Raw genomic sequence first — 19,064 nt, 5'->3', positions numbered from 1 at the left:
ATTCTGCATGGACCTGCACACACAGTAGCTTTTCACCCACTCAGCAGTTAACATCAGGTATTTATTAAGTACTAACTATGAGCAAGCCTCAAGGAAGGGCACAAATAAATTGTGACTCAAGACCTATGTCTGTAGCGCATTATGAATTGCACAGGAAAAGGGGGACACATGAGAAATTCATTAACATTATGATGTGTTAGTTATGGCATGAAAAATGATTGGTATAAAAATCATTATAGAAGCTGGAACAAGGGAGGATCTTTAGAGTAGGAGAATACACAGAGGAGAGTGATTATCATCTATTATTCCAGACACTGTTCTTGGAACCTCATGTGTTACTTTACTTAATCTCATAGACCAGCAGTCCCCAATCTCCTTAGCATCAGGAATCTGCATTGTGGAAGACAGTCTGTATTCCACGGAATGTGAAGAGGGAGATGGTTTCTGGATGACTCAGGCATATCATACTCAATGTACTCTCTATTTCAAATAGGCTACTGCTGCTGATCTGACAGGAGAAACCGATTCAAATCCTGAAGGTTGGGGACCCCTGCCATAGATTATTTCTACTAAGAAAATGTTTTTCCTGTAGAAGTGGAAACTGAGATTCAGAGAGATCAAGCAACCAGCTCAAGGCCAAATCTAAAGGAAATAGAGGCTGTGTAATTTGACTGCAGGTCCTTTGTACTCTGAGTATCTTCCCACCAGCATATGACACTGAATCTTTGAAAGGCAAGTTACATGTGTCACTGGATGGCTCTAAGATATCTCAAGAATGTGTATTCCAGCACCAACTAGTGAACTCTCCAGAGACAAGGTCATTTAATCACCACCTGGTATTACAATCTACACATAAACATCCATTATCTAGACCTGGACCATAAAAGCACTAAAAGGACAGGAAACAATTTCATGCATCTCTCTCTCTCTCTGCTGTGTTTCCTTTAGGTGTATGGAGAAAACACCATGGCATCAGGGAACCTCACATGGGTGTCAGAGTTTGTCTTCCTGGGGCTCTCCCAGACTCAGGAGCTCCAGCTCTTCTTGTTTCTGGTGTTCCTGCTTGTCTACACCACCACTCTCATGGGAAACCTCCTCATCATGGTCACAGTGACCTTTGATTCCCGGCTCCAAACACCCATGTATTTTCTGCTCCGAAACTTGGCTGTGTTAGAGCTCTGTTTCTCCTCAGTCACTGCCCCGAAGATGCTGGCAGACTTCCTCTCTAAGAAGAAGACCATCTCCTACCAGGGCTGCATGGCCCAGATCTTTTTCTTCCACTTTCTGGGAGGTTCCATGGTCTTCTTCCTCTCAGTGATGGCCTATGACCGCCTTGTTGCCATCTCCCGGCCCCTCCACTATGTCACCATCATGAGCACTCAGGTCTGTGCTGGGCTAGTGGTGGCTAGCTGGGTGGGAGGCTTCATCCATTCGATTTCCCAACTGGCTCTGATGCTCCCATTGCCTTTCTGTGCCTCCAACATCCTAGATAACTTCTACTGTGATGTTCCACAAGTGCTGAGACTCGCCTGCACTGACACCTCCTTCCTGGAGTTCCTTATCATTTCCAACAGTGGGGTGCTGGTCCTCATCTGGTTCCTCCTCCTCCTGGTCTCCTACTCGGCCATCCTGGTGATGCTGAGGTCCCACTCTGGGAAGGCGAGGAGGAAGGCAGCTTCCACCTGCACCACCCACATCGTCGTAGTGTCTATGGTCTTTGTCCCAAGCATTTACCTCTATGCCCGGCCCTTCACCTCCTTCTCCATGGACAAGGCTGTGTCCGTTAGCCAAACTGTCATGACCCCCATGCTCAACCCCATGATCTATACCTTGAGGAACCAGGAGATGCAGGCAGCAGTGAAGAGATTAGGGAGGTGCCGGCTATCTTATAGAAAGGAGTGATAGAAGGGTGAGTCACTTTGACTTTCTTTTCCTTTGATAAGGTAGAGAGAGAGTTGCTGTACGCCTCTTCATAGCTTTGGAAATGTTGCAAAGTTCATCTTAGAACTTTATAATTTTGAAATTAAGCAACTCAGATTTTTAGGAAAAAGGAAAATATCCTTATTATTTTTGTGTGAAGGTTGATTTGAACATTCCAATGACAATCAGATATGTTTACTTGGAAACCCACACCCTCCTTTCTCTCTTTTGGGCAGTTTCCTCTTAGGATGACAGAATTTCCCCAGAAGAGCAGTCCTATTTTCTGCATTTTGACCTCTTTGCCCAATAACCCTTTTGTTCTTTGTTCAGAATGATATAGTGCAGAGCTTGAAGACTTAGCCATAAACTGGGAGCTTTTGACCCACCACTTAACACACTAGTACCCTGGAATGATCCACCTGGTCTCTCTTGGAGTCATGAATTTCCTCACCAAGCTAGCATAAAACAATCTCTGTCTCATTAATCTCACTTTTGTTAAAGATTCAAATAAAAATGTATAAGATATATTTTGTAAATCATAGAACCCATGTAAGGATTCTTTTCATGGTTATTATTCTGAAAACTATACTTTATCAGTTGAGTAGTGTTTTGGAAGTAGGGCAGATATTCCTCTGTGCAGTGAGGGAGGTGTGGAGAGGGTGAGGGCTGAACTCCAGAGGGGCCATGCAACATGCCTAAGGGTGATATTGAGATTAGAGAGTGATATTAACTGAGGGCTATGTCTGCAAGTCTCTGACTACTTACAGCTATTACCACATCCACCCCAATCTTCAGATTCAATACTTCTTGCAACAGGAATGGGAATATCCACTCACTTCCTCATTCATTAATTTGTATTTGTAATTATTCCAGCATCCATTTGGGACTTAATGCACTACTTTATCCATAGAAAGTGCTCTATGAAGGTTTGTTGATTATCTATCTCTCTATACACTCCTGTTCCCCTTTCTCTTTCCCTCTCTCCCTCCATACATGATTTCCACCAGTTTAGTCTTCCTTACATCCATCTGAGCCATTCCCCCCAATTCACTAGTGTGCCTTGCTTTCTTTTTGCTTGGACTTTCATATCACACACCTGTCATGTCTTTCCTCCACTATCAAACTGGGGCTTTGATGTCAGGTTATTAGAGTTGAAGAGAAGAAAGAGTTTATGGTTAGAGTTGCAAGGGGCTATGAACCCAACAAATTTAAATAAAAAGAAGCTGTTTATTTTAATGATGTAAAGCTCTCACTGAAATAAGGTGAAGTCAGGTATTATGGGAATAAACAACTGTCAAGACTGACACAGCTGGTCCTCCTCCCCCCTCCCTCCATTCATCATTCCTTGCCTATGGAGTCACCTGTATATGGCTCAAACAGGAGCCTCCCCCGAGAAAACTGAACTTCTCTTTCTGCTTTCACACTCAGCTAGCTTAGTGTCTCTGGATTCAAATTCCAAAGTCTTTTGTTGAGGTTGGACCGTGTATCCCAAGTGGCTGAGGAATGTAGGGGTCATGTGACATAAGTCCACCCTTTGAGCAGGGATTGTGGGTGAGGGTTGTCCCCTGAGAAGGAGCTTGTGGGTGCCAACTCCCCCAAAGTATGTCTCTCATGAAAGGAACAAGCAACACACCTCTTACATGGCACAATCAAAGAAATTTGTCATTGGTTATGTCTAGACATTCATGTTTTTATTCATTCATCAGATAAGTATTTACTGCCTACAATTACTCCTTCTGTTCTACTTTGTTCTCTTTGCCCACTAGGTCTTTGGGGAAAGTTCCTGAGTTTGTTTGGCTGAACCAATTAAAGGAAGGACAGGAGCCTGAGGAAGTAGAGCATTCTAAGAGGACGGGTGGCTGCAGCTGTGGCAGTGGCAGGGGCTGACCCAGGAGGAGCCATCATCAGTTTCTGAGAGAGCTGGAATGGAGAGAGAGCTAAGGGCAGGAGGAGGCATCTGGACACCCAGGGACAATGATGCCATGCATGCCTGCCTGGATCTCCACCCCTGGCCATGTTTTCTAACTGCATTGACACTGGGACATGCCAAGTACAGGGCAGAGGGTGCCTGTGCAAGACATAAGTGTTTTCTGTTTTCTTGTTGAACTTAAAAACAACAATAAAACTGACGAAAGGTGCTTATTATAATTACCGTGTTCAGGCAACTCTAAATAATGTCAGCGCTAAAATACCCCTTCCTGTCAGATGGGTTGTTCCTACCACCCTAGTCTTCATAAACCCTGTGTGTTTGTGGGTACAAATGTGCATGCATGTGTGTGTGTGTGTGCAACAGACACATGGGGTCCTGAGAATCTGGGGGTAAATTAGAATTAGAGAGGGAAGATCAAAGGTATTTTGAAGGGGAGTGTTAAGTGGTTGAAAGAGATGATTACATATTCTTTCGGGCTCTTCAAGGGTGTCAATAAAGCAGGCGAAGGCTTGGGTGAGGGAAAAGGTTGAGTTGAAGCCTGTCTCCCATGACAGAGAATGTGCCCGCAAGATCCCCTGTACAGCTCTCCCAAGAATCTGAACATGGGCCCATGGGCCTTTGCTTTGACCAGCAGCATGAACTTGATGTAGGAGATAGATGGGCTCCAGGTTAGACATTTACAACTGGCCTCCTATTTACATTTCATGGGGTACAAAGAAGTAGGCTTCAAGCTGGATGCTTAAAACTGTTAAAAGGATTTTCTGAGACAAGAGATAGGTGGGCTCCAGTTAAGGCACTTACAATCAGCCTTCTGTTTGCCCTCCAAAATGGAAGTAACAACAGAAACAGGGTATAATAGGCAGTGTTTCTCTCTTATATACACCTTAAGGTAATAATCATGGCAATGGTCAAGTCGTGACAAGGGCACAGAGGGGAAAACCTTGTTTGAGAGAATGATTAAGGGATCTGCTTCCTCCCTCTTCTGGGACAAGGGAGACACTACATATGCACAGAAAGACTCTTTGTGGGTTAAAAGTCAGGGGATAACACCAGACCATGATGAGTCTTGCTTCTCCAAGAAGCTTTCACTTTGAGATCCACCGTGGCTGAGGTGTGCATGTGCACCCTTGGGGAGGGTCCCAGAGTGAATCAGGTGTGGGAAAGGAAGCCAGATATTTGGCCTGAGTTCAGCTCAGTTCAGTTGCTCAGTTCAACTCTTTGTGACCCCACGGACTGCAGCACGCCAGGCTTCCCTGTCCATCACCAACTCCTGAACCTTGCTCAAACTCATGCCCATCGAGTCGGTGATACCATCCAACCACTTCATCCTCTGTCTTCCCCTTTTCCTGCCTTCAATCTTTCCCAGCAGCATGGTTGTTGGGGTCCTTTAATGGACCGGAACCTTGTGGTGCGGAGTCGACGATAAGAAAGTGAAAGAGAGAGAGAGAAAGAGAGAGAGAGACAAAAAAGACCCGGGGACCTAAGCTCTGATGGAACAAAGGTGCTTTAATGATTTTTCTATGAGTATATATAGGCTGCAGTACAAGAAACTTCTTTTGGGAATGATAGAGATCAGAAAACCAAATGTACAGCAACTGTTACCACAAGGTCAGGAGACAATCCATATCTCAAGAAAGGGGAAGGAGATTAAGCTGTTTTGTCCTAAGGAGAATGTTTACTAAAGGAGACTCATGCTTGCCTCACATAATGACCTCAGTCCCTGGGAGCAGCGTGCTGTTCCGCTTGAAGAGGGACAAAGGACTCATGAGAGACAGCATGTAGGAATCCTCCCATCAAACATTCCCTGACAATTCCCCCTTATTTATTTATAATATTTGTAAGAAGAGTTCTGACCATCAGAGTTTATTTAGTTTTGACAATCTTTGCATGAAGGCAACGGTAGACAACAAATATAATTGTTAAGACAATCACCAAAATTATGGTTCCAGATCCAATGCTATGAGTAAGACTTTGAAACCATCCACGTGGGTCTAGCCCAGATAATTGATCAGCCAATTGTTTAGCTAAAGTTTCCATATCAATGGAAGAGGGCAGATTATTAGAAAAGGTTTCAAATTTTTCTTTTTGTAATAATTGTACATTCAGAGAGGCGTTATCATGTATGTTTTGTAAATGAAACTTGATTTGTTCCCAGTTGTAGGCACTATTATTAAAATGAACAGGAGTAACACAAAATTGAGTAGAATTCCAGTTACATTTTAACATCACCCGTTTTTGTACATCTGTTAATTGATCTCCAACCCATTCGATGGCTGTTTTCAGTTCCTGTATTTCTTTTTGAATATCCTCATCTATTTGAGACTGAGTGGCCCACATAGTATGAGCATTTTTAGTCCAATTTTGGATAAAATTATGTGTTTGAATTGAGGTTTGTAAAGTAACGCTGGTGATGACAGCAATGGTGCAAATAGTTATTAACCTTATAATGCCAAAAATCAGCCATCCAATGAATCGTTTACATCGCTAGAGCAATTTAGTAAGCAACCGGGAAGCAAGTCCAGCCATGGGACCTTCTTCCCAGGGCCGTTGGAGATTTATTGGTAACCATAGACTACGTCGAGATCGAAGAATTAAAAGAGAATCATATCTTAAGGAAATAGAGGAGTTAAGACAAGTATATAACCTGCAATTTATGCAAGTTACAAAACGTATAGTCTTATTGAATTGTAAGTTTCCTATAGCTATAACAAAAGGAAATGGAACATAGGCTTGTATAAAATATGATCGATTATGCGAAAGAAATAATTGCTATAGCTATGATTGGTCCCTGTGGAATGTCTGGTCCAAGTCCCAAGTTCTTCGGTGTTTGCAGCAAGTTTTCAGATGTCCCATTGTTTAGGCCCAATCTGTTTATCAAAGATGATTCGAGGACGAGGTGGGGGCCATTCCATCATCAAGCTAGCCAAGAAGTCCTCTGTCATGGTAATGTTCCATTGTAGTATTAGTAACCTTCCATGTTACTTGAGTAATATAATCATACATAGTATTGTTAATATCATCTAAGCAGTTCAATAACCACATACTATGGGTTCCCCAATTGACAATTGTATGATTAGCTATAAACATTAATTTTCCTGATTTGGCCTGACATTTGTCCCAATGATCAGGAATATATTTAAAGTTCTTATTAGTAAACCCTTGGCATGTTGTTCTTTGTTCTTTCCCTAATTCTTTCCCTAAAGTTTCAGTAGTATAAACATGGTTTACTGACAAAGAAAGGGCAGTAAATAATCCAAGTAGTGTCCGAAAATCCCTTTCTGGAGTCAGGACGAAAGCCCAAGTTTGTCGACTAACGTTTATACGTAGTTCTGCCGGGCCCATACATAAAGGAAGGACTTCATAACCTAGAACGATATTAATTAGTTTTTCTTTTTCTTCAGGATGAGAGGGCCCCTCCAGTTCCAAGGAGGGGGCATATGTGTTGACTCATTAGTGGATGTGATTGGTTCTATATCTGTCCATTTTACAACCTACAATAAAAAAGGGGGGTTAGGTATATAAGCCCAGTAAGTGTGATCAATCAGCTCAGCCTGAGCGGGGGAAGCAAAAGCAAGCAAAGCAAGCATAGCGAAGAAAAATATTTTTAGGATTCCGAGGCATTCCCTGTTGAGAAATCAGGTTTTCAGTTTAGTTAGTAAGGGTTTTTATCTGTCCCCAAGTAGGGAGATCATAAGGTCGATGACGTCGAGTGCGGCGTTTTTTGGGAAATTTTTAATGTCGCCATGGCTTATATTGGAATTCTTTCTTCCTGGGTTTTTTTGCTGTTTCATCTCTAGTCTGAATGCTGGGGGCCCCCTTAGGTTGAATCTTCTGAAGAGGAAGTCATGTGAGTTCGTTGGATCCATCTGGAGAAATAGAAGCATATCCTTTCCCTGTAAGATTAGTTTCTTAGATTTCTATTGATTAGTTAACCCGTCTTGATATCAAATGGGCAAAGGAAAGGAAGTGTCCTATAATGTTTCAAAACTTTTTTTGTTTGTTTGTTTTTTGCTTTTGTCAAAACATCTCTTTGTGGTAAGTTTAAAAACTATAAAACAAATAAGGCTATATTAACAATAGTTATAAAAAGAGAGGAAAGCGATAATGATGAAAACATTCTTAGGGAATATTTCAGTCCAAAAGAAAAAAAAAATCATTCAGAAATCTGTTTGGGACTGGTATTTGGCTGTGGTTTGTGTTATTTGGGGCAAAGGATTAGGAGTAACCATTCAAATATTTTTTCCTAAGTGAAATTATTGAAAATGTGATGCAGAACAACTTGACAAATGAAATGTTGCTCACATCCAAATATATTTGACCTTGTCCTTGAAAAAGAAATGCAGCTTAGCAACTGTTGAATCTCACTGTTCAGTGTGTTAAAGAGGATGACTACACTTCCAAGACAGACTTGAAAAGAAGGCAAACATTCCACATTTCTGATATTTTTAGGAACAAATAATCCATTCGGGAAATGGTGTCTTTTTTTTTTTTTTTATGCCATTTTCGCCCTGCTTTAAGAATCCTACACATTGGGAACAGAAATAGTCATACCAACAATAGTTATAGGCTTAAAGACTACATTACACCAGAATCTAGCAAAGTTTGCTCTGGACAAGGAAGACAAAAGTGTTCCTGTGTATTTTCTCTTATTTAATTTTTTGTTTGTAGCTACAGTGTGTAATGTGTTTGTCCAATCATGTCTTGTGTTTGTGGACTATGAGGAATGTCTGCAATCTGTTTAATAGGGAATGAATGTAAAAATTGTTTGAACTGCTTAGAAATATAGGCAGAGTCATTGTCTGTTTTTATAGAATTAGGTGTTCTCATTATTGTGAAGTAAGTTGATAGGTGGGTTATAACATGTTGTGTAGTCTTACCTTAGAGAGGTGTTGCCCCTAGAAAAGAAGAATTTGTATTGATCGAGACATGTAAGAAGGAAGAGGAAGAAAGTTCAGGACAATGAGTTACATCAATTTGCCATAAAATTTTCTTTCATTTGTCATAAGCCTTTTTAAAATTCTAGCACTAAATATCTTTAAAAGTTAAAAGGCCAAAACAAAGTATGATAGCATAATAAACAAATCCAATGTTTATTTTAAATAAACATACCATACTTTGTGGTTTTCATTGTGATCCACCCAAGCATTTCAACTGCATTTTCTAATATAGTTGCAGTCTGAATGTATCTGCTGACCAAAGTTAATTCTGTTAAATATTGTTTTCCTAGAATTTTTCTCTTGTTTCCAATTTGGTTTAATTTGGAGAAAGAACATTTGCTGTAGCTAGAACAACAATGAAAAACTAGTCTAGTAAAGTTTATGTAAATACCACTTTATTCTATAATAAATGTTTCAACAATTAAAAAAATATTTTTGTATTCATCATTTTATTTGCCATTTCTTATATCTTTCTATTAAAAGCATATATTTTACTTTTCTATAGCAACCATGAAATGTCTTGTATGTTAGCATTTTACAGACCGTTGAATATATTTCTCAAATCATATTATATTATATATATATCCATTCATATATAAATATATATTTATATTCATTAACAGCTCAAAATCTCTTCAGCTCTTCTGCAAGAAAAACCCCTTTTAAGAGTAAGCCAATGTTCAGCAATTAACGCTTCAAAATCCTACTTCATTTGGAAATGACCCAGCCATTCAACAATCTTCTACTACTTAGTTCAGCACAACTCTAGAAACCTAAGTCACTCCAATCCCAAGAGACGGCTCCAGATTATAGATAATAGATCATTCTATCAAAAATACAATTATTTCTAAGAGCTTATCTAAAAGTTTTTATCTCATCTATATATTTGTGTGTGTATATATATATATATATAAAGAGTTACTTTTTTGTTGACAAACTTAGTTTACCTTAAACCAAGGCATAATAAAAGTATTATATAATGTTGATGACTCAAGACATGTCCCAACTAGATTAACAAATAATTATATTTAAATCACATTCATATTTAAATAAACATTATACCCAACATTGAACACCCTTCAGTTCATGTAAAGCTGAATCCAAATAGAGCTCATTAATTCCACACTATCCAAAAACAAAGACATACACTGAGACATAGATAATTTTAGATACATAGGCATAGTTCTCTGTTTGAAATTTAAAATATCCTTTTGTTTTATTTATTTTGAGCTCCACCAATTTGTTAATGGCTGGAGTCCTAGATAGAGTGGGCTGTGTATCCCAAGGACATGATAAGAGTTAACTTAAGGTTTTTTCTTAGGCCTATTTTTGTTTCCCAGGCAGAACTTTAGCTCAAAAAAAAAAAAATATTTTAACAAGTTAACCTTTTCCTAACTGCACATGCAAGAAGAACCGGTTTTGCAATTTCAAAAAATATTTTATTTTCATCAGTTTCCTCCAGAGTCTAAAGAATATCATAGCCATTCAGTGTCAAAAATATCATTTTTCTTTTTTGTAGCTATAGTATATTATTAATGATATATGCATGAGGGAATTGTTGTCACATAGGAAGTAAAGCCTTGGCTACAAAATTTTGACAAATACTAGGACTGTTATGGAGACAGCAATGGCATCCTATTTCAGTACTCTTGTCTGGAGAATCCTAGGGACGGGGGAGCCTGGTGGGCTGACATCCGTGGGGTCGCATGGAGTAGGACACGACCGAAGTGACTTAGCAGCAGCAGTAGCAGGACTTTTAAGCATACCTTGAGGTAACATAGTCTATTGAAATCTTTTATGAGGCCCAATATGATTAGGATAAGGGAGAGAGAAAGTGAATCTCTGCCGGTCTAAAGGGTGTAAAGGTATATTTAAAAAGCAATCTTAAAAAAAAAAAAAAGCAATCTTGTGAATCAGTAATAATAATGTGCCAATTTTGAGGAACAGTAATAGGTGATGGGATCTCTGGTTGCAAAAAAGAGCAAGATTCTTCAATATGTTTCAATTTTAATTGTGTGTTTATAAGTTCTTTAATAGCTTGTAATTTTTCTTTCATAAGGGGCCATTGCTTTGTTCAAATAGGCTCATAATTTTTCTTAGTTATATTAATAATTGTTTTGTTTGTTAAATGAGCAGTGGCCCCTAGGAAAAATGTGGAATGCATATCTGAGTTTGCCATTGTATAAGTAAGTCCCTTCCTATTAGATTAAAGGGTACATTTATCACATAAGGTTTTAATGTTGCAGGTTGGTCTTCTGGTCCCTCACATGAGTATATTTGAACAATTTGATAAACTTCTTGTACTTTAGTTTGAGAAATTCTTGCAATTTGGCGAGAGACCTTTTGTACAGGCCAGGATTTGGGCCATAAATGTTTGGAAATAATAGTAATATCAGATCCAGTGTCGAGGAGACCAGAAAATCTTTTACCATTAATTTTGATATTTACATTTGGTCAGGCATACTCAGATACTAATGATGTCCACAAAGATTGTTTTTGATCTGTACTTTCAAACCCATCTGTCCATACATTATTAGAGGAATTAATAGAAATGTAAGGTAAAAGAAGTAATTGAGCAATTTTGTCCCCCTTTTTGAATTGCCATAGAATCTGAGATGACATCAGAATTTGAATCTCTCCTTTATAATCTGAATCAATTATTTCAGGGTGAACAGTAATTCCTTTAGAAGTCAGACTAGATCGGCCAAGCAAAAGACCAAAAGTTTGTGGGGGCAGGGGTCCAAAAAGTCTGGTAGGCACTCTAGTAGGGACTGCTTGAGGGTAAGGAAAAAATCATTTAGGGCTGGTATATCGACGGCAGCACTGCTGGATGTTGAGGGTTTGAGGGAAAAGATAGAACTTGCCCCTTTTTAAATGATTTTTATCTCCACAGTTAAAGCATCTTTCATTTTCCTTTCTAAAGGTAGCAGCCATTGCCTCAATCAGCATTTGTATCTTTTGAGTTTCTGATCCTAGATTGCAATAAGCTTTCAAATAATCAATAATAATCTTAGTCTCACAAATTGCAGCTATAGCTCTTTGACATTTTTGATTTGCATTCTCATAAGCAAGTAATTTCTCTAGCTGTTTTTTGGTTTCTTCTCCGATTACAGTATGGGAAATAGCAGCTTCTAATCTAGTTTAAAAATTAGCATAACTTTTCATTAGGTTCCAACAAATGAGAGACTTTTGGAGTTGTGACTGTTGGCAGAGGAGAAGAATTTGGAGCAGCTGGGGCAGGGCTAGTAAGAAAATTTTGAGATATTTTGTATTGTTTTAATTGGGCCTTTTGTAAGGTTTAATCATTTAATTTATATTTATGTAATAAGTGTTCTGTCTGTTGCTGAATATTGGAAGGGCTAGAATGTACCTTGAAATGGCAAAATTATAGCTTTAATAAGAGCCCATAGGGGCTAGAGATCAATTGGAATATTTTTTCCTTGTTTGGCTGCTCATTTAACATTTTCTTTGACCTGGAGCCAAATTTCTATATCAAAACTGCATTTATCAGGAAACTAAGGATTATGTTCAACTACTGTTTAAAGGCAAGCCTCTATTCATTGCTGTGAAGCCAGAAGTCCCTGAAATGTAAACAAATGGTGAAGTAAAGTAGAAAAATAATGGGGCTGGCCAGCCGTTTAACCCATGCCTTAGTACTTACCGACCTCAATAGGTCCCTGAGTCAGTCCGCCCGATATGCCACGTACACCAGTGTCCCTGTTCGGGCGCCATTTGTTGGGGTCCTTTAATGGACCGGAACCTTGTGGTGCGGAGTCGATGATAAGAAAGTGAAAGAGAGAAAGAGAGAGAGAGAAAGAGAGAGAGAGACAAAAAAGACCCGGGGACCTGAGCTCTGATGGAACAAAGGTGCTTTAATGATTTTTCTATGAGTATATATAGGCTGCAGTACAAGAAACTTCTTTTGGGAATGATAGAGATCAGAAAACCAAATGTACAGCAACTGTTACCACAAGGTCAGGAGACAATCCATATCTCAAGAAAGGGGAAGGAGATTAAGCTGTTTTGTCCTAAGGAGAATGTTTACTAAAGGAGACTCATGCTTGCCTCACATAATGACCTCAGTCCCTGGGAGCAGCGTGCTGTTCCGCTTGAAGAGGGACAAAGGACTCATGAGAGACAGCATGTAGGAATCCTCCCGTCAAACATTCCCTGACACATGGTCTTTTCAAATGAGTCAGTTCTTTGCATCAGGTGGCCAAAGGATTGGAGCTTCAGCTTCAACATCAGTCCTTCCAATGAATATTCAGGACTGATTTCTTTTAGGATTGACTAGTTGGATCTCCTTGCAGTCCAAGGGACTCTCAAGGGTCTTTTCCATCACTACAGTTCAAAAGCATCAATTCTTCAGCACTCAGCTTTCTTTATAGTCCAACTCTCACATCCATATGTGACTACTGGAAAACCCATAGCTTTGACTAGATGGACATTTTTCAGCAAAATAATGTCCCTGTTTTTTAATATGCTATTTAGATTTGTATTTGCTTTTCTTCCAAGGAGCAAGAATCTTTTAATTTCGTGGCTGCAGTCACCATCTGCAGTGATTTTGGAGCCCAAGAAAATAAAGTCTCTCACTGTTTTCATTGTTTCCCCATCTATTTGCCCTGAAGTGATGGGACCAGATGCCATGATCTTAGTTTTCTGAATGTTGAGTTTTTAGTCAGTTTTTCACTCTCTTCTTTCACCTTTCTTTCACTCATTAAGAGGCTCTTTAGTTCCTCTTTGCTATCTGCCATAAGGGTGGTGTCATCTGCATATCTGAGAGTATTGATATTTCTCCTGGCAATCTTGATTCCAGCCTGTGCTTCATCCATCCCAGTATTTCACACGATGTGTTCTGCATAGAAGCTAAATAAGTAAGGTGACAATATACAGCCTTGAAGTACTCCTTTACCAATGGAACCAGGAATAGAAACCCCTGGAAGAACTGACATGTAAATGACCAAATCGCCTCTTTATTTTTTTTTTTTTTTCATTTATTTTTATTAGTTGGAAGCTAATTACTTTACAATATTGTAGTGGTTTTTGTCATACAATGACATGAATCAGCCATGGATTTACATGTATTCCCCATCCCGATCCCCCCTCCCACCTCCCTCTCCACCCTATTCCTCTGGGTCTTCCCAGTGCACCAGGCCCGAGCACTTGTCTCATGCATCCAGCCTGGGCTGGTGATCTGTTTCACCCTAGATAATATACATGTTTTGATGCTGTTCTTTCAAAACATCCCACCCTCGCCTTCTCCCACAGAGTCCAAAATTCTGTTCTGTACATCTGTGTCTCTTTTGCTGTTTTACATATAGGGTTATCATTACCATCTTTCTAAATTCCATATAAATGCATTAGTATACTGTATTGGTCTTTCTGGCTTATTTCACTCTGTATAATGGGCTCCAGTTTCATCCATCTCATTAGAACTGACTCAAATGATTTCTTTTTAATGGCTGAATAATACTCCATGGTGTATATGTACCACAGCTTCCTTATCCATTCGTCTGCTGATGGGCATCTAGGTCGCTTCCATATCCTGGATATTAACTGTGAATCGCCTCTTTACTGTGCTCCTCCTCCCTGGAGGTGATGCCCACACCCTTTCTCTCCAGGTGTGCACATCTGCCTTGCTTCTATCTTAACTAAATAAACCATTTCTCTGTGTGTTCTCCCACTTGTTCTTGTGCTATGTCTCTAATAATAAACTTGTAGTTCCATTGACAGTTTCTGCCTTCATGATAAATGCATATTTGACTAGGGGCAAAGATCCAGGGAAAAGAACTTCTAGTCTCTAGCCCTTGCTGCTCTGGTGGCTAGCGTTCCTGATTTTCATCCAGGTTGCCCAGGTCCAATCCCTTGGCTGGAAATTAAGATCTCACCATCACCGCTCACAGCTGCCTTGCTGAGACCAAACTGACAGAGCAGCCACAATGACCAAGAGACCTGCTACTTTGCACTGGGAACTCTCATGAGCAAAGTTCATGTGGTTTCACTGTCTCATCCTCCCTCATCAACACCAGACAGGAGGGGCTGGAAAGAGGAAGGAAGAAGTGTGAAGGACTGACAAGCAATAAATGGACAAATAAGTAAATAAGATAATTTCATAGAATAAAAGCTTTCAAGGAAATGCTTGGGAGTAAGTGACTGGTAGGATGGGCAGTATTATAAAATGTGGTCAGGGAAGCACTCTCTGAGGAGGGGATATTTGAGCAAAGACCTGGACAATGAGAAGGAGACAGTCAGACAAAGGTCCGTGTGATGGGCAAGTATTCTAGAAAGAAGAAACACCAAGTGCAAAGGTCCTGAGGTAAGAATGAACTTGGTGCCCAAGGAGAACGAAAGAGGTCAGCATAACAGGAGTGTGATGAACAAAGAGGCTCTTGGGAGGAGACGAAGTCTGAGGTGTTGTGTTAGTTATCTACCACTGCAGCTGAAAACAAAGTAATCATGTTTTACCTCTCACAGCGTCTGTGGGCCAGGCATTCTGACAGGGCATGGTGGAAAGATCATCTCTGCTTCCGGATGTCTTGAACTTCAAATGGAAGACTCAAAGGCCAGGGACAGAATGGCTTGCAGTTTCATTCACTCACATTGTCTAACTGTTGAGGTTGGTGTTGGCTGGATGCATAGGTGAGGCTACTGATGAGTCTCGTCATGTGGCCGGGGGCTACCATCACAGCATGGTAGCTTCCAAAGAACAAGTGTCCTGAGAGAGAGCGAGCCAGGTGGGAGCTGAATTCTTTTTACATCTAACCTTGGAAAACACATAGCATCACTTCCACCGCATTCTATTAGGCAGAAGTGAACAATCAAGGGAGGGGAATTAGATTCCATTTTTTGAATGAGGAATGTCAAAGAACTTGTGGGTGTACCTTTCAAATACCACAGATTGGCTAAGAACCAGATCATGAAAGAGTTTGAGTTTTATTCTAACTGTGAAGAAGGAATTCATAGGGCCTGGACTCCATCTTAGGCCTGTTCATGCTGATCATGCTCGGCCACCTCTCCAATGGACTCTGAACTCCGTGTTTAGTGTCTGTGGAAATGAAAACAGACGTATAAGACCGCCTCTGGACGGGAATCTTGAAGATCATATCCAGATTACTCATCGCCTAAGAGAACACCTACACTAATCACCCCTTCCTTCAGACAGGCCATAAATTTTTCTGTACCTGTTGGAGTGTAACCTCGTGCTTATTAATTATTGGCTAATTGTTTAACTGTCTGAGCACATGGCACATGAGTGATGGGTTTATTGGGATTGTATTTACCCTTCCTTAATTTATGTAAGTCTCAAGGAATTTGGGGTGGTGGGTTTGGACATGTACACATGGGGTATAAAAGATTTTCACAAATGCTGATCGGGGTCCTTGGCTAAGAGAAGACTCTGCTTTGGGCCCAATGGTGTATTAAACTGCACTCTACTATCTGCATTGTCCTTCTGATTGAGTTTGTTTCCCAGAAAGCATGGCTACAACAACTGCAGTGAAAGTATTAGGAGTGTTTGGGTGTAGAAGGGAGTGGTGGCACTATAAAATTTATATTTTAAATAGGCCATATTGGTTTCTGGGCAGAGGATGGTGACAGGGTCAAACCTGGTGGAGCGGATTAAGAACTTGACTTGGATTCAAGTTCCTACACTAGTCAGCTGTTGGTTTCAGTCACCCAGTCGTGGCCGACTCTTTGCAGCACCATGGACTGCAGCATGCCAGGCCTCCCTGTCCATCATCAACTCCCGGAGCTTGCTCAAACTCATGTCCATCAAGTCAGTGAGGCCATCCAACCACCTCATCCTCTGTCATCTTGGGCAAATCACCTAACACTGGAGGGGAGGAGGAACCTCTTGCATTTATATGGATTTACCTAGAGCTTTTTCCTTCCTTGCACCTGCAAGGGCATGTTTGTTTCATGCTTCTCCTTTGTTAGATGGCTATTTTTGTTCACTACTATAACCCTACCACCAGCACAGGCCCTGGATGGGAAGACTCTCCATACATTTTGGTTAAAAACATAAACAAATAAATAGTACTGTAAACCCCTCACTAGTCCTGGAAGACGGTATACATCAGCCCAATTAGCCTTCAGTAATTGGGAGAAGCATCAGGGGAGCGCCTGGCCCCATCTCTTCTGGGATAAGCCTGTGCCCACGCTGGATGTGAGGCCTGATTCCATCATCACTGCCCAGATGGACACAAAGGAAGTGAAGATCTGCCCTAGCCCAGAGCCCAATACAAGTGGCAGACCCAGGGCAGCCCACTCTGATGTCAAGTCAGGTTGCATTCATGAGACTTGTACCCTCCAGGGATGAGGAAGAGCAGAGAAGGGTCTCATTTCTCCCCATGACCATCTCAGAACACTGAATTAGGGGTATAGGAGGGGAAGAGGGGAGAGAGAGCAGCCCTCACTCAGCACAAAGGTCTCTGGCTAGCGGATCATCTGCCCTTGACATGGGATGCTGACACCTGCCACCTCCAGTGATGTCAAGACACTGGGCCCACTGACCCCCAAGCTCATAACCACACCAGAAGCTGAGGAGGCTGTGACTGGGGTGGGGCGGGACAGGCAGGGATAAAACCTGTACAGTCTTTCAAGTCATTGTTTGCGTTTTTGAGCCTTCTAAATTATAAGTGCCCCAGGCAGAGACTATTGCATTCAATGGGGTGTCTAAATTCCTACAGCTTTCAGACATTCATTCTTTCCTGAAGTATTGAGATGCCAGGAGGCAGAAATGGATGCCTCAGGACCTTTCTGGTGGCATCTGTGCAGCTAACACTCTCAGGCTCTGGGACACCTCCCCTGCCTGCTTTGCTCCACTGGCTTTCATTCCACGTGCAGTGGCCACCCTAGAGGTGTGCGGTGGGGATGGGAATGGGAGTAGCCAAGGAGGCCTGTCACCGCCCCCTCCAGGCCCTCTTGGGGTGACCTTCTCAAGCCTGAGGCCGCCTCACCCATTAACATCTCAAAACTCACTACTGGACACTTCATTGCACTCCAGACAGAAGAAATCCAGCTCCATCCACCAGAACGCCAACACAAGCTTCCCTAACCAGGAAGCCTTGACAAGACACCTGTCCAACCCCACCTATAGCAAGGAACCTCCACAATAAAGAGGAGCCACAAAGTGCCAGAATACAGAAAGGCCAACCTAAACATAGCAATCTAAACAAGTGAAAAGGCAGAGAAATACTCAGCAGGTAAAGGAACATGATAAATGCCCACCAAGCCAAACAAAAGAGGAGGAGATAGGGAATCTACCTGAAAAGGAATTCAGAATAATGATAGTGAAAATGATCCAAAATCTTGAAAACAAAATGGAGTTACAGATAAATAGACTGGAGACAAGGATTGAGAAGATGCAAAAAATGTTTAACAAGGACCTAAAAGAAATAAAAGAGAGTCAATATATAATGAATAATGCAGCAACTGAGATCAAGAACACTCTGGAGATAACCAACAGTAGAATAACGGAGGCAGAAGGAAGATAGGATAAGTGAGGTAGAAGACAGAATGATAGAAACAAATGAAGCAGAGAGGAAAAAAGAAAAAAGAATTAAAAGAAATGAGGACAAACTCAGAGACCTCTGGGACAATGTGAAACACCCCAACATTCGAATCATAGGAATCCCAGAAGAAGAAGACAAAAAGAAAGAAATGATGAGAAAATACTTACGGAGGTAATAGTTGAAAACTTCCCTAAAATGGGGAAGGAAATAGTCACCCAAGTCCAAGAAACCCAAAGAGTCTCAAGCAGGATGAACCCAAGGCAAAACACCCCAAGACACATATAAATCAAATTAACAAAGATCAAACACAAAGAACAAATGTTAAAAGCAGCAAGGGAAAAATAACAAATAATACACAAGGGGATTCCCATAAGGATAACAGCTGATCTTTCAATAGAAACTCTTCAGGCCAGAAGGGAATGGCAGGACATCCCTAAAGTGATAAAAGAGAAAAACCTACAACCCAGATTACTGTACCCAGCAATGATCTCATTCAAATATGAAGGAGAAATCAAAGGTTTACAGACAAGCAAAAGCTGAGAGAACGCAGCACCACCAAACCTGCTCTCCAACAAATGCTAAAGATCTTCTCTAGACAGGAAACACAGAAAGGTTGTATAAACTCGAACCCAAAACAACAAAGTAAATGGCAACGGGATCATACTTACCAATAATTACCTTAAATGTAAACGAATTGAATGCCCCAACCAAAAGACAAAGACTGGCTGAATGGATACAAAAACAAGACCCCTATATACGTTGTCT

At 40.8% G+C, this 19,064-nt stretch overlaps 1 protein-coding gene across 1 annotated transcript; it reads left to right on the top strand.

The window, feature by feature from the left end:
* Positions 1 to 966: 966 nt before the first annotated feature.
* Positions 967 to 1,902, top strand: LOC122449878 (olfactory receptor 4D2-like). The gene has a single exon (XM_043481978.1). The coding sequence runs from the start codon at positions 967 to 969 to the stop codon at positions 1,900 to 1,902; it is 936 nt and encodes a 311-aa protein (XP_043337913.1).
* The last annotated feature ends 17,162 nt before the right edge of the window (positions 1,903 to 19,064 follow it).

This window comes from Cervus canadensis, chromosome 1, assembly GCF_019320065.1.
Source record: "Cervus canadensis isolate Bull #8, Minnesota chromosome 1, ASM1932006v1, whole genome shotgun sequence".
NCBI classification, from domain to species: domain Eukaryota; kingdom Metazoa; phylum Chordata; class Mammalia; order Artiodactyla; family Cervidae; genus Cervus; species Cervus canadensis.
The sequence above is the reverse complement of the archived record's forward strand: the minus strand, read 5'-3'. Positions and strand labels throughout refer to the sequence as shown.